The following is a 24,892-nucleotide window of genomic DNA, read 5'->3' as shown; positions in this document are numbered from 1 at the left end:
GAGCCAGGTGGTCAAGGAGAAGGGAGAGTCAAAGTGAGTCTGGAGGGTTCTGCTTTCTCTCCCTCCCACTCCACCCACTCAGGAAAAGCTTGGGGTCCCAAGGGGGCAGGAAACAGAGTTGAAGAGGCGACACAGAAGGACAGATAAACGATCCAGAGAGAGAGAGAGGGAAGAGACCGAGGGCTTAATAGATCTTGACCTTGCCACGGAGGGAAAGGTGTAGCCTATTAGTTCTAATTCTTGCTCTGCCCCTGACCAACTGAGTTAAAAGGAAAACCTCTACTGACCCCTGCCAAAAAGACCAAAAAAATTCATCTCGCCTCAATTTCCCCCGTCACAGGAGACCTGAGCGACATAAGATGTCAAGGCTGCTTTGAAACTCCAGAAGTTGAAGCCATTTGACCCTCCAGGTTTCAATCCTTCTTACCCCTGGACACTGAGCCCACACACATGCCCCAAATTTGAAGCAGTCTCATGCTTCTGACTGATGGAGCCTGGTTAAGGTGCTGTCAGGAAGCCGGGGGATGGATACTTTGATTTCTTAAGGCCTCTTCCAGCCTGAACCCTGCCTTTCCTTGTTCCCTCCCCTCAACAACCACCCCCCCCCCCCCACACACACACACATCTTTGGGACTAGCAAGGAGACAGCAGGCAGGCCGCCCAGCTAGGAGTAATTGAAAGGAGCAGATGAGAGGAGAATGTGTGTCCTCCCCCACCTCCCCTGCCCCACGGGGGCTGCTGAGAAATGAAAACTAATCAAATTACACCGACGGCCTCCCTCCCCGTGCACAGGAGCCGGCCCAGGCTGGGGCAAGCGGGCTGGGTGGGGTGGGGGCTGGGGGGAGAGGGAAGGGGAATCACATCTAATCCACTGTAAACGTCTTGATGTGCAGCGACAGCTTAGGGGGGGCTCAGGTTTCTGCGGCATTGGCTATATTTATCTCTGGTTCCATGCCAGCGGGGAGGGTTTAAATGGCACCCAGCAGTTGGCGTGAGGGGCTGCAGGAGCTTGGGGGCCAGTGGCAGGAACAAGTCTCTTCCGACCCCATGGAGCTATATGAGACATCCCCCTACTTCTACCAGGATCCCCACTTCTATGACGGGGAGAACTACCTGCCCGTCCACCTCCAGGCCTTCGAGCCGCCAGGCTACGAGCGGACTGAGCTCAGCCTGAGCCCTGAGGCCCGAGGGCCCCTCGAAGACAAGGGGCTGGGGACCCCCGAGCACTGCCTGGGCCAGTGCCTGCCGTGGGCCTGCAAGGTGTGTAAGAGGAAGTCGGTGTCCGTGGACCGGCGGCGTGCGGCCACACTGAGGGAGAAGCGCAGGCTCAAGAAGGTGAATGAGGCCTTTGAGGCTCTGAAGAGGAGCACCCTGCTCAACCCCAACCAGCGGCTGCCCAAGGTGGAGATCCTACGCAGCGCCATCCAGTACATCGAGCGCCTACAGGCCCTGCTCAGCTCCCTCAACCAGGAAGAGCGTGACCTCCGGTACCGGGGCGGGGGCGGGCCCCAGCCAGGGGTAAGTGAGCGTCCCCCTCACCAGCCGCCCCAGGGGGAGGGGGCGCAGGAGGCCCCTGGACGGCTTCGGGACCCCAGTGTGGGGTTCAGTCAGAGGGTTGGAGCAGGTGGGGTCTTGGGGGCTGCAGGACCCCCTCCTTCCTCACAGCTGGGCGGTCAAGTTGACCTCCTGTGTCCCTCTGTCCTTTCAGGCCAAGCTAAAGGCCACAGGGAGAAGCAGAGGTGGAGGGGGGTGGCAGAGAACAGAAGGACGGGCGGATCCAAGAGCAAGTCCAGAGTCAGCCTGGGTGGGAGTGAGAATTAATCCCAGCGCCTAGGGATGGGGTCCAAAAGGCAAGGCCAAGCGTCGCTTTGCCCCACCACCCCATCTTGAGTGTGGCTGAGCAGAGGCAACACCTACCCAGGGTCTCTCAAGAACCCCAGCGGGCCTGCACCTGCTTCCTTCACTTTATCCTTCACCCTTATCGTAAGGTCAGGAAAACCAGGAACCCTTTTAAACCGGGTGTCCTGTGAGGACAGAATCGCCACCCAGAATGGAGGACAAGAAAGGCCTGGAAGTAGGGGCTCTGTGGCCAGGCAGGGAGCGGGGGCATGAAAGTTGCTGATGGGGAAGACCCTGAGGCCAGGGGTGCCCCGGGCTGGAGGGCTGCAGCCTGTGGCCCACCCTCCAGCCCCACAAGGGGAGCTTTTGCCCATTGGAACTGGACAGAGAGACACCATCAAGAATGGCTGTGCTCTGACCTTGGGCCTTCTTCACCCCGTCTTGCAGGTGCCCAGTGAATGCAGCTCCCACAGCGCCTCCTGCAGTCCAGAGTGGGGCAGCACATTGGAGTTTGGTCCCAACACAGGGGGTAAGTGAGACCCGGACCCTCATAACCTTGGCTTGACCCCATCAGCCCGTCTCTAGGCCCACTTGTCTCCTTTTACCTTGCTTCTTGCTCCAGTCCTCTTGCCTTCGGCTTCTCCAGGGAACTGCTGAACCCGGGGTTCCAAATGGTGGGCCGCGAGGCCCTGTGCCTCCCTGAGACCTTGACCAGCTAAGGAGTGGTCTAGGCCTCCTGCAGCTCCCCGACCAAAGCCTGGTGCCTGACCTTCTCCACGGAGAGGGGAATGTCCCTGCCCCAGGGGTCCCTGGGAAGTGCCGAGTCAGTGCTGCAGAACTGGGCCAGCAAAGGACAGTTCCAGTCTCCCAGGATACACCGTCCTGGCTCCATCTCAGAGTAGCTGCTTTCAAATCCTAACCCCACTAGGGGAGCTCAGAGAGAAGGCACATGCGTTCAGTGTTCACACACACATGCGCACGCGCGCACACACACATATGCTTGGCACTGGGAAAGGCATGGGCTAGCGGGTAGGATTCTTGAGTTTTGCGCACTCATCTGTCCTGGGAAACCTGTGCCACCCCCAAAGACCTTGTTCCCTGTCCTGGGTCTTGAAACCCCCTTCATCACACAGGTGACATCCTCCCCCCTTCTCCTTACAGATCACCTGCTCACGGCCGACCCCACGGACGCCCACAACCTGCACTCTCTCACCTCCATTGTGGACAGCATCACAGTGGAAGACGTCTCTGTGGCCTTCCCAGATGAAACCATGCCCAACTGAGATTGTCTGCCAGGCCGGGCGTCCATGAGAGCCCCCACGCTGGCCACAGATGCCACCGCCCCCGCAGCGGGGGCTTCCTCAGCCAGGCTGTCCTGATGCCAGAGGGCCAGTGCTGGGGCTATCAAATGCCAGCCTATCCCCTTCCTCATCCATGTAAGGTTAACTCGCCACCCAGAGAGGGAACGGATGCTCTCGTGTAGCTGACTCCTTACAGCAAGGAGCATGCCGTTTCCCGGGAAATAGAGCAGGGGACCAGAGTGCCCCTCGTGTATGCCCTGTCTCGGGGCAAACTCAGGAGCTTCCCTTTGTTCATAGTGCAGCCTCCAATTCCACCCCCTCAAAAGAAACGGTCTGAGAGACGATGACAGTGTCCTGACCAGGACAGGCTGTGTACATCTTCTGTTCTTGTCTTTTCCTGATGCCAGGGGCTGGGCTGGGCCTGCCCTGAATCGAGGGAGAGGAAAGGGAGAGGAGCAATCCTCTGTTCCCAAGTCCCTGGGGGGCCAAGCTTTTGCAGTGAATATTGGGAACCTTCCAGTGGTTTTATGTTTTGTGTTGTTTGTAAAGCCGCCATCTGACCAAGGTCTCCTGTGCACAAGTGGCCAGGGACAGGCAGGGAGGGGGGCAGGGGCTCTTGGGGGTGACTTCTTTTCTTAACTAAGCATTGTGTGGTTTTGCCATTGTTTTGTATTTTTTTTTTTTTTTTTTTTGCTAACTTATTTGGATTTCTTTTTTAAAAAACGAATAAAGACTGGGTGCTAGAAGAATGTCTGTGATGATGTGGAGGGAGGGGGTGCCCGCCGCTCCTGCCCCTCCCCCTCCAGTGGTGCAGACACACCTCAGGGGGCAGGCCTGCTAAGGATCGGAGCTGATGGGGCTCCAAAAGCAGCTGGGGCACTACCTTGCTGCTGGTCACCAGGTACTGGGAGCCCCGCTCTTTTTACCATTCTGAAGGGAGCGGGGTGTGGTCCACAGGCTGGGTGAGAGCCAGATCCACAAACACCTTGTGGGACAAGGAGGAAACCCTGGCAAACATTCTGTGTCACTCTTTCTTATGCACGGACACCGCAACGGTCTGTGTGCTCCATCTCAAACCCCATGGGGTCCATCCCAACTAATGAGCATGCTCTGTGCCCAGCACTCATCCCACAGCCTGCAGGCAGGGTTGTAGGGTGGGAATTTGCAGGTTTTCCCCTCTCCCTGCTCCCTGCCTCTCCTCTGGTGCGACATTACCAGGAGCCCTGCAGGAAAGTGGGAGGGGATTAAATCAGCATGATTGGGGTCAGACACTGCCACTTCCTCGCAGGCAGGCCAACTAGCATGTCCCCTTACCAAACCCTTCCGTTCCTCCAGGCCAAAGAGGATTCTGGCCCATGCCCACAGCTCAGAGGATGACGGCAGTTCCGCTGGGGGTAAGGGGAGGGCCTCACCAACAATCACAGGAAGAGAAGCTGGGGTTTTCTTCATATGGGATGCTATCTTCCAACTGCCAGCTGAGGGGAGAAGGTGGGTGGAGAATAGAGAAGATTCTGGACAGAAATTACATAATGACTAGCTGGGGAGATAGCAGGAACTAGAATCTGAATGGCTCGTGAACATCTACTAAAATTTTGATTAATTCCAACTGCTTGAGGCTAAACTTGTCTGGTGTATTGCAAATTATAAATTTCAGAATCATTACAGAAGCCTGGGGATTCACAGCGTGGTACACTGTAGCCCCCACCCAATTCTTCAGGGCCCTTGACAATGGATGTAACCCTGTTTTACCTACCAGGCTCTGTGACCCATTCTGCAGTGTACCCCTGGGTTCAGCTGGGCCATCTCCCCCACATCTGCCCCTCCTGACTTGCTCCTGAAGAGGGCGGTCAACTCTTGGCTCCCAGAGTTTCTCCAGAAACTCTGCCTAAGGAACAGAAGAAGGAAACCTCAGAGCAGGCTCACAGACCAAGGTGAGGGTGCAGAAGGGAGCAGCCCCCCACTCGGGGTGTATCTGTCCCAAACAACCAGTCAGGGCCGGGCCAACTGAGAGTCACAAACTGGCCTAATCTGCCCTACTGTGGGATTTTCTTCTTGAGTTGTGTCACTGTGTTTATAGTCGTACCACCTTGAAAGGGCCGGAGAGGAATACCGATGTCATTTCTAAGGCTCTTAGCTCCCCCTGACTCACCGCCCTTGGAGATGAGGAGAGCCACAAGCCTGATTGCCACACCTTGGTTCTCAAATTTACATTCACCCCCTTACGAACCACTGAAAATGCTGAGCTACACATTCAAGGGGGATCTGCTCCCCTCGAGTTCATTTCCTCTGCCCCTGGCACCTCCCAAGCTCCCAAATGGATACGATCCCACCACCTTCAGTTGACTTGCTTCTCACTGGGGGCTTGGGGTGGCCATGAAGAAGGGGGCTCATCTCTACAGAGCTGATAGGCTCTGGAGTGGCTGCACGTATTTGGTAAGTTTATTCTTCTTTACCTATCATGTCAGTTGGAAACTGAGGTTCACGTTCACGACCTGGTAAGAATGAACAGTCCTCAGCAAAAGCCGTCAGGGTTAATAGTTCCTGAACGTTGTCAGGGGTGGTGGCCATTGTCTACTTATTTCTTCTTCAGTCTTTACGTCCTTAAGCCTTCCACCGGAGAAAGAGAAACGAGCTGCTGGAATCTCACAGGTGTGAATAGCAGACATGACCAAATGGAAGCCAGCCTCACTCGTTATTTGCACAGAATGAGCAATTGTCATCAATGCACTGGGTCTTTCTTAAACTAAATGCTTAGCCTTCACAATTAAAGTACAGATAAGACTCCAATTAATGAATAATGAGTGGTAGTTCTTTTGGGAAATTAGCTTCAATCCGGTCTCCAGGGGAAGTACCTGCAATAAATCAAGCCAGGTTAATCAAATGTTACCTAACAACGGGCTTCAGGGAATGCGCTAGAACGAAAAGAAGAATTACTCAGAATTGGCATATCAGTTGTTGAGAGTGTAGATAGGAACTTCTTAGGGTGTTTAGATAATTAGTGTGACCTTCAAGTACTATTTGTGGCTTAGATCTCTAACTTCTCAAGGTAATCTATCTCGCAAAGTGGAAAACATTTTAAATGCTGCACCTGAAGGGGCGCCTGGGTGGCTCAGTCAGTTGGGCGGCCGACTATGGCTCAGGTCATGATCTCGCGGTCTGTGAGTTCCAGCCCCGCATCGGGCTCTGTGCTGGCAGCTCAGAGCCTGGAGCCTGCTTCGGATTCTGTGCCTCCCTCGCTCTCTGCCCCTTCCCTGCTTGGTCTCTCTCTCTCTCTCCCTCTCTCAAAAATAATAAACATTAAAAAAAAAATTTAATGCTGCACCTGGAGAGGGAGGTGGAGGGGGGCAGACAATGGAGGGTGAAAGAGGAGTCCCCTCAGTTCAGGTTCTGTCATGGATAAAACCCTACCCCCAAGATGTCATCCCCCCCGCTGCCCTTGGACTTGTCTCACTGCCTGGCTTCTGGGCTCCAGGCTCGGGCAGCGATGCCTAAAGGTGAAGGTTCCAGGTGAGGCTGGGGTCTTGGCTAAGGACCTATAGCCCAGGCCCATATGGGAACCCCAAATCTCCACCCCACGGCAATTTGGGCTGTGCCTCACCCCTCAGCCACGGGCAACAACCAGACCCAGACTCTATGCCTCTTGCGCTGCTTAGAACATCCCTAGGGGAGGCATGTTCTTTCTGGAAAAGAAACCTAGAATCTTCTTTCCTACAAATGCTGACAGAAACATGATGTTGGGATCTCATCTCAAGCTCGGCAGGTCTACAACGAAACACATTTCCACATAAGCCTGCTCCTTCCGCATTCCCCATCCCAGTGGATGGCAACACTGGGAAACAGTTTCCCATCCCAAAAAAGTTTTTCTGAGTTCCTTCGGATCTCATCCTGTGGCCAGCTGGTCACCAAGGCTGGTCGATTCTACCTTTGGTCATGGAGGGAGTGAGAGGGGCCCCCCAGAGGTGTGTAAACACAAGGCCAGCACCTTCCCTCACCTGTGTGCCCTCTCCGGGTCACAGGTTGCTTTGTCCGGGGCGCACCCTGTCACGGGTGCCGGTGGACTCCGCCTTCCCGTACCATCAGTGTTTGGGACGGCATTAGCCTTGGGAAGGATATGGTGTATTGTGCTGTTCTCAGGGAGTTCACAATTTAGGTGAGAAGAAACACAGTCCAAAGACGAACATCAGCCAAGCACCACAGGAGGGTGGGTTCGGAAACTGAGCCACCCAGGCGCTCCAGTATGAGTGTGGGTCTGGGACAGGGAACTGGGGGAGGCTTAGCCAAGGGGCAGAGGCTTGAGCTCACTTAAAAGAGAAGTAGAAAAAAAAAAAAGTAAAAAAGAGAGAAGCAAGTAACATTTAGTAAGTGGTAAGCGCTCTTGGCAGATGGTCAGAACTTTTCACATACGTGTCGCAGTTAAGGACGGGGCCCTGCGCTAGCTTTGGGACCTACGTCTGTCTCTCACCAGCTTAGCCTTACAATTAACCACACTTAACCACACTTAAGAAGTGTGGTTCTTAGCCTTACAATTTCCTGTTCTGCAAGATGGCGAAGATAACACCACACAGAGTTGTGAAGGCTAAGTGAGCTAATACATTGAGCATGCTTAGAACAGCATCTGGCACACAATAGTTCCCAGTAGTGTTGAGCTTTATTTAATAATCATCCTCATAAGAACCCTCTGAGATAAGGTCGGTTCATTTATTCTCTCGAGCGTGTCTATCGAGGGGATACGGAGATCAAGAAGACAGACCCGAGGGGCTTCCTCACAACGCCGTGTGGGAAGAGACAAGGAGAGACACCACACGGCACGGTGGCTTCCAGAGTGCCAGCGAGCAAAGGGTTGTCGCTTCTCCAATTCTGCTGGGGAGGGGCTGGTCCTGCCTTCCAGGTGACGCTCCAGGTGGGTCTGGAAGGTTCGCGCTGCAAAGGCAAGAGGCACTCTTGCTGCCTTCTGCTGATGGGGCTGGCGGACACAGGTTTCTGAGGTCGGCGGACTCAGACCGGTGAGAGGAGGGGCGGGAGCCTGGAGCCAAGTCGCAGGCAGCCTGTCACGCCGTGTGAAGGGAGCAGGCCTCTGACCTACAGGCTGCGGGGGCTGCTGCAGTGATCCCGAGCAGGGGGCCTATAGCAGCGGCAGCCCTGGGGGCCGTGGGAAAGGCCACGAGGCAGTGGAGCATGACCAGGTGAGTAGAGAGGGAGAAGGAATAAATCAGGTCCAGCATCGGGGCTCCTCAACTCCCCTGGCACAGGCAACCTGCACATTAACCTCTAGCAACCCCATGGTTATGTAAGTAAACAGAAGGTTACTGACTGTATGTTTTTAAAACTCTGATGTCGACTTCCCAGAGGAGCACAGCCCTAGGACGGTGGAAGAAGCTGGACACGTCAGCTGAACGCGAAGTTAAAAAAAAGACCAGAGCCATGTGTAGGTTGTCTTAAAACCATCAGGTTGTTTATTGGTACGTACACACACTCATACACCCCCGCACATCCACTCCTGACACACTGGGCCAGTACAGTACTGAGAAGGGAACTGACAAGATACAGCAGGCTGGTGAGGGGGCTTCGGGTCACTGGTGACTCTCCAAATAAAAAATACGAGGACTGTGAGGCAAGGGATACACCAAGACAACAGCATTCCATCACTGAATGGACAAGTTCTCCTGTCCATCACCTCCCTGCAATACCTCCCCAGATGCCCTGAAGAGACCCAGGTACATGGCCAACCATGACAGGGTCAAGTTGTAGAGGAGAAGATGGGGCTGAATCTCCCACTGAGCTAGTCCGTCAAAAGTCCCCTGACACAGTCAGATGGCTTTGCGATCCCCAACTCCACCAATCTTAGGAACCTGGGGTTTCTCCATAATCTTAACATCCATTACCCGAGGATAGGGGCTTTTTCTCTCCACCCAACTCATTTTCTGCTCAAGAACGTGTCCAGCTCCATTTGCAGCAGCCTGACGGACAGGGAGGGCGAGGAACGACCAGGGAGAACAAGGGCAGGTGGGGGGCCTTGCCCACACCTAGGGGAGCCCACCCAGCCCCGCCCCTGGCAGACCTCTGCTCTGCCGAAAAACAGAAGGCTCTGAGCCCTGGCCTCGTCCCAGGCTCCATCACTCCTGCGGGCCAGGGTGCTCTGACCCACTATCCCACCTGTTAGCCGAGCCCCTGCTCAGAACCCAAGTCGATCAGGTTGCAAACCAGCTGCTCGGCCACCTGTAGGTGACGAACTGGCGCCTCTCCAGGAAACATGCTCAAGACACGTGTCCTCTCCTCTCACTTGGATGAAGCCCTGGGTTCCATCAACTCCCCCTGAACTTGGGCCCCAAACATGTCCAGGCATTTTGGCAGGACGAGGAAGTGGATTAAGACGGGTTTCTTGGGAATGACATTCCGACCAAACTAGGACCTGTATCCCCCAGCCCCGGTTGCCACCGTGCTGCGTGAGGGAAGCAATTAAAATGGTGGAAGCTGGGTGGGGCTCAGGAATTTCTGGAGGAGGCAGTCCCCGCACACTGAGAGAGCCCTGAACAAGGACTGGCTGATTTAGGGACAAGCAGGAGAGTGAAGACCTTCATCGACACTGGATTTCCTGGACCTGGAATATGACTCACTAAAGCGGAAGCTTTATTTTCTTCCTAAGAGATCAGGGGAAGAGAACCCCGGACTACCTTTTTCCCACATCTGATTTGAAGGTCAGTGTATCTTCAATCCACCCTCTGGGTATATTCTTAGGGGCTGGACTACTAAAGTGGGACAGAGGAGGACAGCAAGGGAGGGGATGCTGAGCAGAATAGACGGTGCATGGGTAGCTCTCTTCTGTCCCCAGAGCCAGGACCCCACACAACCCCCAGCCCTGCCCCAGCAGCAACTCCACCCTACCGCTGGGGTAGGAGGCGTTCCCACCACTCTTTGGACTTAAGGCTACTGCAGGCCATTGGCTCTCTGTCCAGCTGACCTGCCTGCACTTCTTACTGGGTACGAGGGCTGAGAGTTTCCCCATCCTTACCCTTGGCCCAAAGCTCAGAGGCCCATTTTTCTCAGATTCTTCCCCAACTCACATTTGGGATTCATCTTAAGCAAGAGCCTGGAATCACCACCTTAGCCTTCCTCTTCCCCAGCCTCACCATCTGAAGGAGAATGGGGTTTTCTGCAGCCCCTCCCTGCCCCCAAAGAGGTTCTGGAGGCAGGAGCTGCCGTTGTGGAGATAAGGTGGGAAAAGGGGCTAATGCTGGGGGGTGCCCAAACCAGATATCTGACAAGCAGGATGTGCACGGGGACCAGAAGGCCCAATAGCCTGAGCAAGGCAGAGTCCGAAGTGCCGTTTTCTTGGAAGGGCCATCCTCAGCCCTTGGCACGGCATCCTGGTATCTGGTGGAGGTCGCAGTCCAGAACAGGCTGGCTAGGCCCAGAAGAGGGAGGGTGAAGTCACAACCCCGCCTGGGCTACTGCTGTCCTGTCCCTTCTGCAGAATCCCAAGCATGGACAACCTCGAGTCCCAGCCACAGCCACAAGAGACTTACAAAGGACACACGGTGGGACTCAGAGTAGTGGGATGCCGAAGGGGGTGGACGAGTATATTCTGAGATCCAGGGCAACCGGAAAGTCACGACGAGACTAGGAGCCGTGAGAGGACCAGGGAACGAGCAGGAGAGGCCAGGGCCAGCTGAGCCTGTGAAACCCAGCGGGAGGACGCTGGCCCTGGGGGCCGTGGCTAGTCCCGGAAGGCGGAGAGCATGTGTCCATAGAGATAGTGGGAGCGAGCTGAAAGAGAGAGGGAAAGAAAGAGAGAAAGAGAAAGAGAGAGAGAAGGAGAGAGAGAGATAGAGAGAGAGAGAGATGCATTGCACGGTGAGCTGGGAGTCGTCCCTGGGGGTCTGGGGCGCATGCATGCGCAGCGAGCTTGCAAGCGCCAAGCGCCCCGGCGGCGGCGGCGGCGGCGGCGGCGGCAGCGGGCAGGGCAAGCCGGACGAGTGCGGGCCTGGCAGGTGCACAGCGCGCGAGCGGGGGCCGCCGGCGGCGGGGGCGGGGGTGGGGGGTGGGTGTCCGGCCCGGGCCCGGCCCACTTACCCCGCGCCACGGGCACACCCCCGCGAGAGCCGGGGCGGGAGGGGGGTCAGCAGGAGTAGGTCCGAACCGTGGAGGGCTCCAGTCTCTGCGCCCCCGCCGTCCCGGCTGGGAGGAGTCGGCGGCCGCGGGAGAACACAGAGCGGCGGTTAGTGCGCGCGCTCCGGGGGCCCGCCCGCCCGCCGGCCCGGCGGCAGCGTTAGTGCAGCGGCGCCCGCAGGCCCCTCCGGCGGCCCGGCACTCACCCTCCGGCGTGATCTTCTTCGGCGGCGCGGGCGGCGGCTGCAGCGGCCCCAGTGTGGCCACGCGGAAGGCGGCCGGGAGCGTCTCGGCCGAGGCGCCGAGCAGGCCGCCGTGCGGATCCCGCGGCCGGAAGCGCTTCCTCCAGGACGGCGCGCGCCGGAACACCTTGTCCTCGCCCTGCATGGGACACGCGGAGGCCCTCAGTCCCTGCCCGCGGGAAACGCGCTCGCGGCTGCTTCTAGGGGTGCCACTCCCGTCCCACTGGAAGGCGGGGTACGGAGGGGGGGCAAGGTCACCTCCTCTCCCTGGCCCTGTTTTTCCGTCGGTAAAATGAATGGGGGCGAAGTAGAGGACTCCCAGCGCCCCCGGGGGATTCAGATTCCTTGTCGCCAGGTAGGGTGGGGTCCCCTCTGGTCAGACCTGGCACCATCCTGCAGTTGAACCGTTTCCCTGCCCAGCCCCGTCATCTCACACTGGGCTGGGGATGCCCACTGACCTTTCACGTTCTCCTAGCCTCGTCCCAGGGGCACCGAGCAGCCCCCACCCAACCCCTCCTGCCTTCCCTCTGGCTGCAGCCCAGGGTGTGCCGGAAACGCACCGGGCCAAGAGTCAGGAGACCTGACTACCATTTTACTAGTTATGTGTCCCTGGGCAAGTCAAGTGACCTCTCTGAGCTTCCATTTCTGTGTCCATAAAATAGGAAGAACATCATCTGCCCTCTTTCTCAGGCTGCCTACCCCTAATGGGATCAAGTGAGAGCATTCTGTGACAGCGATGGGCCAGGTGGATGGCAGATCAGAGGCAGGCTCCCCCAAAGGAGGTGGTGGGCCATCTGTCAGCGGAGTCTCCAAACTATCTCTGCCAAAGGGCACCCAGAGCCAAAACACTACAGGATGCCCCTCTGCACAGGCCTCCCCATCCTCCCCGGAAGAGCTCACTTCCACCCTGCTTGGCAGCCATGTCTAATCTCCCCAGCACCACCCCCCCTCCACCCCGACCAAGCCAATCGGTGTTCTCAGAACGGGTATAGGCAGAGAGCTGCAGGAGGAACAAGAGACATTAACCCACCAGTTCTTGCCTCAACCCCTCCCGGCCCCAAGCCCCTTGTTGCTTGTGCTCTGAGGAGGCCAAAGCCTATCACTTCTTGGCACAATGTACCTCTGTCCCAGCACCCACGCTGGTATCAGTTTTTCATGTACTTATGGGATTACAGGAAAACCTTGGATTGAGAGTAACTTGTTCTGCGAGTGTTCTGCAGGGTGAGCAAACGTTTGTAATAAATTTTAACTTGATAAACGAGCGATGTCTTGTGATATAGTTCGTGACACTGAAGGTCACATGATCACAACCGAGCCAATGGTTCTTGAAATTTGCTTTGATATACAAGTGCTTTGGATTACAAGCATGTTTCCAGAACAAATTCTGCTTGAAAACCAAGGTTTTACTGTATTTCATTAACCACCCCCCTCTCTCTCTCCTTCTTCCACTCCCCTCCCTCAACTCTCTCCCTCTGACTTTCAAATTCTGTCCTCCATGGGACAGACACCATCATCTTTTTAGTTCCAACCAATGTATCCCCAGCCCCAGAGTAGTGCTCAGGAACACTGTAGGCACTCAATAAATATTTGTTAAATGAATGGATGGCAGCTGGCTTCCTATGTAGGCATCCTATCCCTGAATTCATCAGGAACTTTCCTCATTATTTCTGTCTGGCCCACGATCCTACCCTTAATCTAGCCCAGGGTGGTTTCCCTTTCTCTCTCTCTTTCTCTCTCTCGATTTCTACCTTCAGCCAGCGCTAAGACTTGTTTCTGTATCACTTGTCCCCTAGAAGATGTTCTTCCTGTTCCTCTCCTCTTTTTCCTTAAGTCCTGCTCTCCATGTAGGGGGAGACTTGGATGCAGCCCTCCAGGGCCTTGAAGCTTGAGAGGGGAAACTGAGAACCAGAACTGACAGAGGAAACAAGAGACAGCTCAAGGTTGTTGATGCTGTGCTAGATGCCTAGACAGAAAGCAGTCTCCCTGGATCTCTGACCTCCCCTGTGCCCACCACCACCAAATCCCACCTCAAGCTTAATTCCTCATCAGTCAGAGGGGGATGATAACCTGCCCCACATGATGATTGTTAGCATAAAATGAGTTGTCTGTCACCAGTATACCCCTGTGCCTGGGCCAATGCCTGGCCCAGAGGAGGCCTTCAAAGAATATTTTTATAAGGATTGAAGGAATACACAGCTTTCTAATTAGGAAGCACCGCGCTAAGATATACAGGAGTCGTTTTTCTAAACAGCATCAAAGAAAGCTAAGATCCTCGGCGGGTGGGGAATAAAAGAAGGGTCCACATGGCAGGGGCATTGGAAAAATTAAGATCTCTGAGGGTGGGGACAGCTGGTGGGGTCTGGCAATTTATCTCCTTGACAGGAATACATACACACGTACACACACATATGTGTACGTGTGTGTGTGATTATATATATATATATATGTGTGTGTGTGTGTATAAATAACACACTCCATATTTCAAGGCACCTCCGTGAAGAACACACCCCTCCACGAATTCCGTGTATGCCTGAGCGTGTCCTATCTACCGAAGCAGAGCAGTCATTCCACAAAGGTGGATTTTAGCCCTGGCCAACCCAACTAAGAAAGACTAATTGATAAGGAGGCGACACTAAGAGTGTCCCAAAAAAGGAGGCCCGCTAGTCCAAACAGAGGCATTGGTCGGGGAAGGGATGTGTAGAAAGGGAAGCTACACAGACAACGGAGATCAGAAGAACTAGATTTGATTGAAGATGGAGAAGCTAAAAATAAATAATCTGGGCTCCTTTTTAACTTGTTTGGAGCCAGGGCAGCCAAGCCTGACCTGACAGGCAAAAGCAGGGAAGGTTGGTGATCAAAAGTAAGTAGGGAAGAAGGCAGGAAGGAGGAAGGGGGAAGAAGAGAGGAGGGCTGGGGAGGGGGCTGCACCCTCAGGAAACAGGTAACCCTTTGGTAGGCATCTCCAATGGGGGCATTAGAGCTCAGGCCATGCAGGTCTTCCTGGACACAGTCCAGCCTAAATGCAAGGGAAAGGCCTGACAAAACCCAGGGGAAAAGGCTGTGTTTTCATCGAACATGGGGGCCAAGAAAAGAGAACCTTAACTTGATATGAAGGTAACTCAGGAGTAAAACTGGAGAGGAAGCAGTGATGATATACGTCTGAGCCAGTGAGTCAAACTGCCCTGTGGAACAAACGAGCGAGCCTGTCGTTTAAGGACCTCAGCATAACGCCTACCTCCAAACAACCACACTATGACAGGATGGGCATCCTAATAAGCAGGCTGGAATCATGCTCTACCAATAGCACTGAGAGATGGTATCTGAGAAATGGAAGAAAAAAGTATGATCCCAAGGAGATGGCCTCTGGGGGAACCTCTGATCCTGTGTGGTTAGGACAGCGGCAGGGCACAGAGTTGGAAGATGCTAGAAGTATAACATATAGGAGCCTTTAGTTTTTGTACAAGGAGTTTCGTGGAGACTTCTCCAGGCCTACTGCTAGGCCTCGCTCTTTTGCCCCCCTCCCCCAATTCCCTGACATCATCGCCATCCCCTCTGGCTCTTCTCCCTTTGACCACCCCACCAATCATCGGCCCAAGGAAAGCACAACTCATGAACTCCAACCCAACCAACCAACCATGGCCAAATCCCAAAGGCCCCTAATTCACAGCCAAGTACTCACATCATCCAGTTTCCGGTCTGTGCCCAAGGCCAACAGGTTGTTGAACTCTCTTTCCATCACCTGGCGAGCCTGGAGTCCACAGGGTGAAAGAGGAAGAGGTGGGAGGGGTATAGTCAATGACTTGTATGTCATCTTGCTTCTGTTTCATAGGGGCCCATACACAGAGATAGGGCTTTCAGTGCATTTAACCCGTGAGCCCTGATGCTGTTTCAAGCAAACTTCAGGGTCCTCTTGGAAGTGAAACTGTAAACCTTAGGATTCTTTCATATGGAGCACATTAGAAAACTGTAATTTTGTACAAAGTAGGACCACAGAACACGTGGATCACAGGGTTCCCTTAAGTGGGGTGGGGGGAACCCCATATTGTGTCTGTAAAGGAAAATCAGGCCTTACTACCTTTCTGAAGGGATAAATGAGCATGTAGACCATGGATAATAAGGATTTAATTTAGATTAAAGAAACGTATTTCATAAGGCTCCACATCAAAACTTTAAATTAGGAGGACGGCTGAGTCACAGATCTCCATGGCCCTTGGGCTGACGGTGCATACAGGCCTTGACTAAGCCTCCCAGGAGCCTAACTCAGCAGGAGATTTGGGAAACGCCAGAAACAACAAAGTTTTCAGAACTGCCACCAGATATTTTTAACCATTGTTGAGGAAGAATTCCATGTTGGGTCAGCCCCCACTTCCTCTCACAGCTGAGCTAAATGGAAGAGTCAGGAAAACCAGAAAGGTTAGCACGCACCAGAGACGTCTCCGGCCACTCTACAAATGCACTGCGAGCCACAAAACCCAGACACATTTAGAGACAGGAGACAAACAAACGATAGAGAAGAACAAGCCCATTTCCGGGTGAGAAATGCTAACCACGGAGGTTCGTAAGGACTGTCTCTGTCAGTATTGAGAAGGTAATATTCTCATAAGTGACAGCAAAGGAGAAGCCTAATACACTTCCAAGTATCCAGACGAAACCGCTCCTCTGGGTAGGGAAAGGTGACGATGACACTTACAAACTTCAGAAACCTGTCCCAGAGCTGTGAGAGCAGGTGAGAACGCAGATGAGGTTGGAGGTGGGCATGTACAGAAAAACTGCGTAGGGGGGTAGGGGAATCCCAGCTCTTCTTAGAGAACAAGGGATCTGTCCTCTCCGTTCTGACAGGTCGGGGGGGGGGGGGTAGGGGGGAGAGGGGGTCACTGCCGAGAGCCTATGGGACACACTGGCCCTGTGTGCTGCCAACATCCCCAAGAGGCCAACACGCCACCCGGCATTACGAGACCACACAGCCCCACCCTCGCACGAGCCAAAACGCATCTGCTCCCGGAATAGCTTGTGCGACTCCAGTGGCTGAATTTCAAGAGGCCTGACAGCTGCAACCAGTCCAGACAGGGGCAGCTAAAACGATCAGGGCACGGAGGCGAGTCTATATGAGGAAAGCCTAAAAGAATTAAGATCACTCCGTCTGGAGAGACAAAGGCCTGAGCCCCGAGGCAACACAATCAGAGTTTATGAAATCACAAAAGGTGAGCACGGGCCAAATACACGTAGCCTCACCAAACCTAGTAAATGAGGATGAGGCAGTTCCCTTCCCCAGGGGGAGCCTGACTGGGGCACAATTTGGGACAAATAAAATCAGGAAGTACTAAACACAACAGGTAGTACTTCTGGAGTCCTTTACCCACAGGAAGCTAGAAAGGCCAAACATATAAATAGGTCCAAGAGAGTTTAGATATCATCTTGGATGAGAGCTCCATAACAATTGTGAAATGTAATTTAAGGAGATGTCTAATCATTTGAGCTGCTGACAGGGAGACAACGGCCTGGTGCAGAGAGGCTCTGGGCTGTGTTATTTGGTATATTTAGCTTTCTCAAGCCTGGGAGCCCAGGGCAGATCTCTGGGGTAGGAGACAAAGGAGATGGGGTGGGGGGGGCTCTCTGATCCCTTCAGGCCCCCAGGCCTTTTCTCCTCTAAGAAGAGTCAAGTCAGAAAAGCAGAGTGAGGAAAAACAAAGCGTCACTGGGTGTTGTACGTGAGCGATGAATCAACGGGAATCGAACCCCAAAACCAAGAGCATACCGTATATACACTGTATGTTTGCCAACTTGACGATAAATTATATGAAAAATAAATAATTAAGTAAGCAAACAGATTAATTAGTTAATTAATTAAATAAAAAACAGAGTGTCAAACGCAAAGATGGGGTTGGGAGAGGATTAACACCGTGTTCTGGGCCTGGGCTAGATGTGCCCTATATGTGAAGGAAGTTTGCTCCCTAGGTGGCCTGGTTATGCACAGGGACCACTTGGAGGTGTGAGGACGTTGTGATCCCCTCCGAGACAGGCTCCAGAACAGTCCCCCAACAAATCTATAAACCTGTGTGTGTGAGCAGGAGAGTCGGCGGAGGGGGAGCCTGAGATCAAGACTGACTGATGACAAGGATGCCCACCTGGGTGTTCTGTGTGGGAATCTGGAGGACCAGGGCCAGCGTGTTGTGGTCAAAGTTCTCATCCAGGGCCAGCAGGGCACCATGCACACCGCTCTCCTGCAGATTTCCTGCATAATCCCGGAGCCCAATGGACTGGACCCAGTGAACCACCTGGTCGTTGGTCCAGACCAGCACATCTGGAGGGCGGGGCAAGAAAACGGGTTAGGAAGAGACAGTAGGTTTGGCCACACCCCCTCCAGGGACGGAGACCGGCTTCCCTGGACCCAGAGCTCCAGTCTACCCTGCTTTCTGTCTTCTGTCTGTCCTCCCTGGCACCTGGGCTCCTAGAGAACCAGCACCACCTCCCTCCATCCCTGCCAGCCTGTAGGACTCAAGGGTCAGGCCAGCAGGCTCCTGACTTTCTCCCCAGAGCCCTTGGCCAGGCCATCCCCTACCCCCAGGCTGGAATGGTCCTCTTAGAATCTAAGACTTGTCTCTCTTTCCTGCCCAATGCCACCCAGATCAACACAGTCCATGAGCATTTTCCCAGGCCAGTCCATAGCACTGTCCGAGGGGATTCACTGCATGTGTCCACTCGGTGGCCATTGTCAGGGGGTAGGGTGGGGTTACAGGTGACCGGGCAGGGCTATTTCTTCTCCACAAGATGACAACGTCCTTTGGGCATGGACTAGGTCTCCCTCATCACCTGAGCTTCCCTCAGGTTTGGAGGCTCCCTAAGGTACAGAATGCCTCTTCTCCCCCCACTCGCCCAGGGCAGGGGACAGGAGGCAGGCATCTGCTCCCCCAAGGCTGCTCCCATGCCTTTCAGAGGAGGCACACTGAGCCTGCTAAGCTTACCCTTGATCTCATGCTGGCTTTCCTCCCGTCTTTTCTCCAGCTCCTTTCGGTCATAATTCAGCCTCTTCAGACACATGATGCCATACTGAAGACTGGTTCTGCAGGTACATAGCCCCCCCTGAGCCAGAGCCTCAGGGGGGCCACATTCCTGCCACATCTGTCCTACATCTAGCACTGGCCCTAGCATGTTCAGGCCTGTGTCTTCCAGCATAAAGAGCACCCCGGCCCACTCATGCTCCTCTTTTTCCCAGGGCTTGTGTGTGATCCAGCCCAAGACTACTTTCCCTCCTCTGCCTACCCTATGTCCTCCCTCTTGGCCAGGGTGTGGGCCTGATGGAAGGAAAGTTCTCTCAAAGAAGCAACATTCCCCCCCACCCTGCTCCCACCCCAGGCACTGGAATGACCCTACAGATATCTGACCCATAAAAATAGGACCCTACAGAAAGATTCCTACAAATATTTCTTTGTATCCCCATTTCGCTCAGAGTCCTTACAATGACCTACACGTGCTACATGACGTGCCCCTGTACAGTGACATCTCTGTTCTTCCTCAAACACAGCAGGCACGCTTGGCCTCTGTGCCTCAGGGCCTTTGCCCTGGCTGTTCCCTCTGCCTGGAACACTCTTGCCCCGATCTGCTGCGTGGCTCACCCCGTCTCCTCAAAGTCTTTGCTCAAGTGTCATCTTCTCAATTCAACGGTCACCCTGTCCACCTGATTTAAAACTGCACCACCACCATCACTACCCCCAGCCCGTATTCCCAACACCCCCCCCCCTTATCCTGGTCTAACCTTGGTCTATTTTTTTTCCTAGCAGTTTTTATCTATTAACGTACTTTATATACAATACACGTATGGTTCTTTGTCCCTCCCAGTTAGCATGTAAACTCCACGAGGGCAACCCTGTTTTGTTCACTGATATTTCTCAAACCCCTAGAATAGCATCTGGCACTTAGTAAACACCATAAATGCTTAACGAATGGAATGAAATGGTTCACGGAAAGTACTGAAAGTCCTTAAACAGTACCCGGTGCATAGTAAGCATTCAATAAATAATAACTAAACCAGACCAAGAACCATCGAGTCTGCAGGTTAGAAGGGACCCTCCAGGCCACTGGTCCAAGCTCCTATATCATGCAGGTGTCACCTGTGTACCATCCTTCTGCATAGTATGAACACCTGGGCCCAACACCTCTGATGACAGGGAACTCACTACCTCCTGAGGCAGCTCCTTCCACCATGGGCAGCTTCTATTGTAAGGTCCTTCCTTAACTTGAACACTGCTTGTCATGCAGCCTCTCTGGGTTTTGTCGCCTATCAAACGGAGGAACAGACGTTCCCTCCAAACTCTATTTTGTGGCCATTGCTTTGTGAAATTAAACTATGCTGCTGGCTCCTTTCTTCTCTCTCCCTTCAGCTATACCCAGGCAGCCCTGGGGCCTCGAACAATCCCTCACAGCTCCGAGACACCACTTGTAGGACTTCTTTTCTGGCCCAAGGCACTCGGTCATTGCTCAAGCCACTGGTTTAAGCCTGGGTCCACTGGAGGGGGCAGGAGCACACACACGTCCTAACTAGAAATGCCTTTTGTCTCCTTCCAGTCCCACTTGCTATAATTTTCAGTCCAGTTCCCAGGACTTTCAAAGTTGTTTCACAGAAGAGCAAAAATCTAAAGTCAGATCAGCCTGGGTTTGAATGCCAGCTCTGCCACTCCCCGGCCTGGTGGCCCTCAGCACATGTGAGATGAGGTCACGCCTCTCCGGCCAGGCTGCCGTGAGCCTCACAGGTGATCGTGCGTGGAAGGGCTTAGCCCAGCCCCTGGAACGTCCAGGCACTCAGCAATGGTACCACCACTGGGAGAACATTACTGATGCCGTGTGGGCCGGTTCTCCTCAGGACAGCCGCTTCTCTAGAAAAGCTGCTCACTAGGACACCATGCTTCCAGGGAAAAGCGCTCAGAGTTAGGTGCGAAGAAGGAAGGATATTGGCCCCATCCTGTATCCACCTGGCTGAGTGACCTGGTGATACTCCACCTCTATTGGGCTTGTTTTCCTCATTAAAAGGAGGGTTTTTAAATATCTTTTTCTCATCATAATAAGGATGATTCAAAATAATTTCTTAAAGATGTAAGAACATGCTTTATGGAAGGTTAAGTGGAATAAATGCAGGTATACACAAAGTTGAAGTAAAGGGCATGGAAATGCTTTAGGAACGCTTGAAGTACTCGAGATGTGAGGCTGAATCTGGAAGCATGAATGCAGGCCGAGGCTCTCCTGGGGCCTGGGCAGAGGGTCCCCAGGAGGACCTCCATAGTGCTGGGTGGGGCCGAGCAGACTGATCCTCCAGCAGCCCAGGGACATCCCAGCTGGCAGGCCAGTGGCCCTTCTCTCCGCAGCCCTGTCAGTCATTGACAAGGGGACAGGTGCAGCCAGGCCTGGCAGCCTCCCGGACCCACTGAGATAGAAGATTCCCTTTCAGCCCTGAGAAGGGGTGGGGGGATGGTGAGGGAGGTCACAGTAGAGAGTTCTAGCATCAAAGGCTCTGCAGCATGGTGGCAAGAAGGCTGGACTCAGTGTCAGGAGACATGCACTCAGCTGTCATGCCTGATGCTCCTTCCTGTGCCTCGGTTTCCTCACCCACAAAATAGAGAGGCTAACTAGATCCCTTATGCATTTAACCTTCCATGGTTTATGAGTCAGAGAGACCAAAGGACATCCAAGGAGCCCCATGAGAAGCTAGTAAAGCCACATGCCCCCAGCTCCAGCGTTCGTCCCATTACCCTCTCATTCGCCTGGGTTGGAACGCCAGCTGAGCCACTTTCCAGCTGCGTGGCACTCAGAACACGTGAGATGGGGTCACACCTCTCCTGCAGGGTGGCGTAGGCATTAATTAACGGTAAAAGACCAAGAACCTGGCTCAAACAGCGACCCATGTGATTTGAAGCTAGACGTTAAAAGGACTCCCTAACTACCGTCGACCCCTGGAACATCAGCACCCACCTTGCTCCCCACCCCAAGTGCCTACTGGGGTCAAGCACGCATCACTATGCGATGAGTGAAGCAGGACCTGGAGACTACGCCTACCTGTCTCAGAAGGGCTGTCCCCATGCTGGAATGTGTCAACACATCTTCCAATTTTTTTTTTTAAGAGAAGCCAGACATCCAGAATTTTGTGTAAAATCTCCTAGTGTTTGAATACTGGCAACTAAACTCATAATCTTTAAAATACCGTGTCAGCCAAACAAAACACATCTGTGGGCCAAATGCGGCCCACGGGCTGCCAGTTGGAGACCTCCACCGCAGACACTTTTGAACAGAAGACCTTGTCCGCGAGGAGGAGGAGAGAACTGGATGGCATCCTGTACAAAAGGGCGTGGGCTGAGCTGAGAAGCTCAGACCTGGGAGGCAGGCAGGACAAGGGCTCAGAAAGACCCTTCCTCTTAGACACCCAAGCTGGACACTGGTTTCAGCTGGAGCCTCCCCAGGGTAAACAGAGAGACCTCGGCAAGCCCGAAGAAATGAAATTCAGACCTCGGAGGGGAAATCTCCCGGAAAGTGAAGCGAAGGAAAAATGACTTTCTGTGTCTTAAGGACGGGAGGTGAGAGGGCAGGACCCTCCCTCAAGCTGCAGGACGAGGCAAGGACCCGGCTTTCGCAAGGGGGAGACCTGCGGGCGCCCGGACAGGCCGCTTGGAGGCACGTGCGTTGCGGGAGACAGACCCCCGGGGCTGGGGGAGACCCGTGAGGGGCTCCAGCCTTGCTCACCGGTGGAAGCTGTCCACCATCTTCAGGTGGACCCGCAGGTCCTTCTTGGTGAGGTGGTCCAGCATGCGAGCATCCACCAGGCACTCCATGAAGTAGCTGCGGTACTGGGGGAGCCCCAGGCTGGGGAGCCATTCATTCCCAATCCACTCGTGGTTCATGTCGCCATAGGCCAGGGTCTGGGGGAACAAGGTAGAGGAGCTATAGGGGAGGAAGGCAGTGCTAGCGAGCCGCGGCTGGCGTATCTGCTCGAGAGGAACGTCACTCCATCCTCCACGGCGGGTTATTTTCGCTAAGAAGCTGGGCGTGGTAGGAGGTGGGGGGTTTAAATGGAACTTTGTAAGATCTCGGAATGATACGGTTCCCTTCGTGGATCACTTATCTACACTAATGAACAGAAGCACCTATCCAGGCAGCAGATAATATGAAGTCCTTCCTGTCGACCCAGGAATGCATTTGCGGTATCGTGTGGCAGACCTGCCTTCCTGCTGCTCAGTCAGCCTCAAGCCCACTGCGCCCAGGGGACAGGCCAAGTTACAGAGGACCCGCAGAACAGCAAGAAAAGAGCCAATGTCACTTGGGAAACTGGCTCACGCATCTACAGGGGAGTTAGGTACTGACTCACGACGTCAAAAGCTACAGGCTGATGAATAGCGTCTGAACAGCCAGCACTCAGTTCTCTGAGGCCTGGTGTCCACTCCAGGAATTCTCCAGACCCCCTGTTTCCCAAGCACCCTCCACGCCCCCGTGACCCTCCCCACCTTCTCCGGTTGTCACCTCCCGCCGACAGCAGGGAGTTCCCTGACCACCTATCCTTAGAAAGACTGGGTGAACAGCAATCTTCCATCATGGTTTCCTTACCCTACTTGATTTTTTTAGGCTGAAAAACTCATCTTTGAAAATGAAACCGTTACACACACAAAAATAAATGTAGCAAACGTTCGCCGTTAAGCATAACTAAATGAAGTTAACATTGATGGACAACACCAACCGGCTGTGTCCGCCTTACGCTCTCCTTCCCCGTCCTGTCCCCTGCCGCCCGTCTAGAGGTAACTGCCCGTCTAGAGTTTTCTATCACTCCCTTGCTTGAAAAACATTTTTTACAGTCCTTATAATCACCAATGCATATTTCTCTAAGAAACGTATTATTAAGTTTGCATGTTTTTGAGTTTTAGTATAAAATTCTGTGACTCTTTTGGGACTTAAGACTTTTCACTTGACGTCGTATTTCTAAAATTCATCCATCTCCCCTGCTGTTTTACTGGGTGAATGTACACGACGATCTGTCCAGGCCCCGGTTTCTGGCTCTCCCTGTGCTGTTTCACGGCACGTGGATCTGTGTGATACAGCGCTCACTGATGGGTTTACGCGCTTAGGGTCCATCTCTCTCCTAGAATATAAGTTCTGTGGGGCTTAGTTTGTCCACTTCTGTATCCAGAGAGCTTAGAAAGGCCCCTGATACCTAGCGGCTGCTTAATAAATATTTGCCCACTGAGTGAATGAGTAAAAGGCCTTTGCCCAGCTCACGGCTGTGCCCTCTGAAAGGGATGGGGTGAGGAAAAGGGTTGGTACCAATCTCAGTCTCATGGTTCCTGGGAAGAGAGGGGAAGATGCAGGCATGCTGGGGGCCTCCAAGGCTCCCCACCTGCCATCCTGAGAAACCAGAAGCTAGAGGGCAATGAGGAGGGAGGGTGCTTTAGCGGCAGGAGAAAACCTGTCCAGGGCTTTTCATGCGAAGAGGGACATAAATAGACTGGGACTCAGGGCGTCCTGTCGGGCAGACAGCCTGTTGGGAAAAAATCTGTCCTGAACTCCTGGGAGGTGGCTCTGGACAGGGAAGGGGGTCTTACCTGAGCCCAGCTGCCCTCCTCACTGTCCTAGCGGGAACGATGTGCAGCGTGTCAGGGGAAACAGGCAAAGTCAAGAAACCTGGAAGCGTCCACCCCAGGCCCCATCGAGAAGAGGGAGCAGACGCACCAGTGGCTAGGAGGGTGACTAGGGAGAGCTTGTTGGGAGGACCAAGTGAGAACACAAGGCTGGCACATGTGCCTGTGTTTGCAGTGAGGGGGGAGCGAATGTGTGTGTGGCAAAAACACGTTTCCACACCTCCCCAGCTTGGCTCGCAGCCCCGCAAGGGGCCAGGCTCTCCCACTCCCCGTCCCTCCACCAAGGATCAGCACAAGGGAAAGGACTCCGGCTTCAGGCCCACAGCAGGGCAGACCGCTCCCATGGCCAGGTCTTCCCCACTGGCCTTGGAGACCCCCCCAGAGATGGATCCCCCCACACATGTCAACTGCTCCCATTCCCACCTCTTTCTCCCAACCCGCCACCCTGAGAATAGAACCCGACATACATCAGGGATACCAATCTCGTATTAGATCGACCACAACCCCCTCTGACTCCCCAAACCTTCCCCTCATCCTCATGGGGGTCATCAGCCCTCAGTCCAGGCCCAGGGCCCAGGGCCAGACTCACTGTTTTAGTGGGTGTTGCCAGAGTTTCCATCTCTTCGTGGGTGACCCAGACATTTCCGGAAGACTGCAGGCAGAGAGGAAACCTGGCTGGTCCCACGTGTGGGTCCCCGAGATCCCCTTGAGGCCGGGAACCCCAAGGGCAAGGACACACATCCCTTCCCCTGAGTCCTCCCACAGGCCCAGCCCGGAGCCCTGCATACTGTCTGGC

General features: G+C 54.1%; 2 protein-coding genes across 10 annotated transcripts in view; one reads left to right on the top strand and one right to left on the bottom strand.

Moving 5' to 3' along the window:
* Nucleotides 1–941: 941 nt before the first annotated feature.
* MYOG (myogenin) lies at nt 942–3,883 on the top strand. Its single transcript, XM_060644149.3, has 3 exons — nt 942–1,518; nt 2,287–2,368; nt 3,001–3,883. The coding sequence occupies exons 1-3, from the start codon at nt 973–975 to the stop codon at nt 3,120–3,122; spliced, it is 750 nt and encodes a 249-aa protein (XP_060500132.2). The 5' UTR covers nt 942–972; the 3' UTR covers nt 3,123–3,883.
* A 4,683-nt stretch (nt 3,884–8,566) lies between these two features.
* The window catches only part of PPFIA4 (PPFI scaffold protein A4), a 51,095-nt gene continuing 34,769 nt past the window's right edge, over nt 8,567–24,892 (bottom strand). For 5 of the 9 annotated variants that reach the window (XM_060644121.3, XM_060644130.3, XM_060644127.3 and 2 more), the window contains 9 exons: nt 24,686–24,748; nt 24,061–24,087; nt 22,214–22,389; nt 18,451–18,548; nt 17,614–17,789; nt 15,168–15,236; nt 11,453–11,627; nt 11,211–11,315; nt 8,567–10,904 (listed from right to left, as the gene is read on the bottom strand). In XM_060644121.3, coding sequence (XP_060500104.2) covers nt 11,257–11,315; nt 11,453–11,627; nt 15,168–15,236; nt 17,614–17,789; nt 18,451–18,548; nt 22,214–22,389; nt 24,061–24,087; nt 24,686–24,748 — 843 coding nt within the window. In that variant the 3' untranslated portion in view covers nt 8,567–10,904; nt 11,211–11,256. The remainder of the gene's footprint in view (nt 10,905–11,210; nt 11,316–11,452; nt 11,628–15,167; nt 15,237–17,613; nt 17,790–18,450; nt 18,549–22,213; nt 22,390–24,060; nt 24,088–24,685; nt 24,749–24,892) is intronic. The other 4 variants (XM_060644124.3, XM_060644129.3, XM_060644126.3 and 1 more) reach the window with 3 other exon arrangements.

Source organism: Panthera onca, chromosome F1 (genome assembly GCF_046562875.1).
Source record: "Panthera onca isolate mPanOnc1 chromosome F1, mPanOnc1 haplotype 2, whole genome shotgun sequence".
NCBI lineage: Eukaryota > Metazoa > Chordata > Mammalia > Carnivora > Felidae > Panthera > Panthera onca.
This window is presented reverse-complemented; position numbering and strand designations above follow the sequence as displayed.

Excerpts from the sequence above, each read along its gene's own strand:
- MYOG (XM_060644149.3), top strand. The coding sequence starts at position 973 with ATGGCACCCAGCAGTTGGCGTGAGGGGCTGCAGGAGCTTGGGGGCCAG. Across the intron at positions 1,519-2,286 it reads GGGGCGGGCCCCAGCCAGGG|GTGCCCAGTGAATGCAGCTC; the intron begins GTAAGTGAGCGT and ends CCCGTCTTGCAG. Across the intron at positions 2,369-3,000 it reads GTTTGGTCCCAACACAGGGG|ATCACCTGCTCACGGCCGAC; the intron begins GTAAGTGAGACC and ends TTCTCCTTACAG.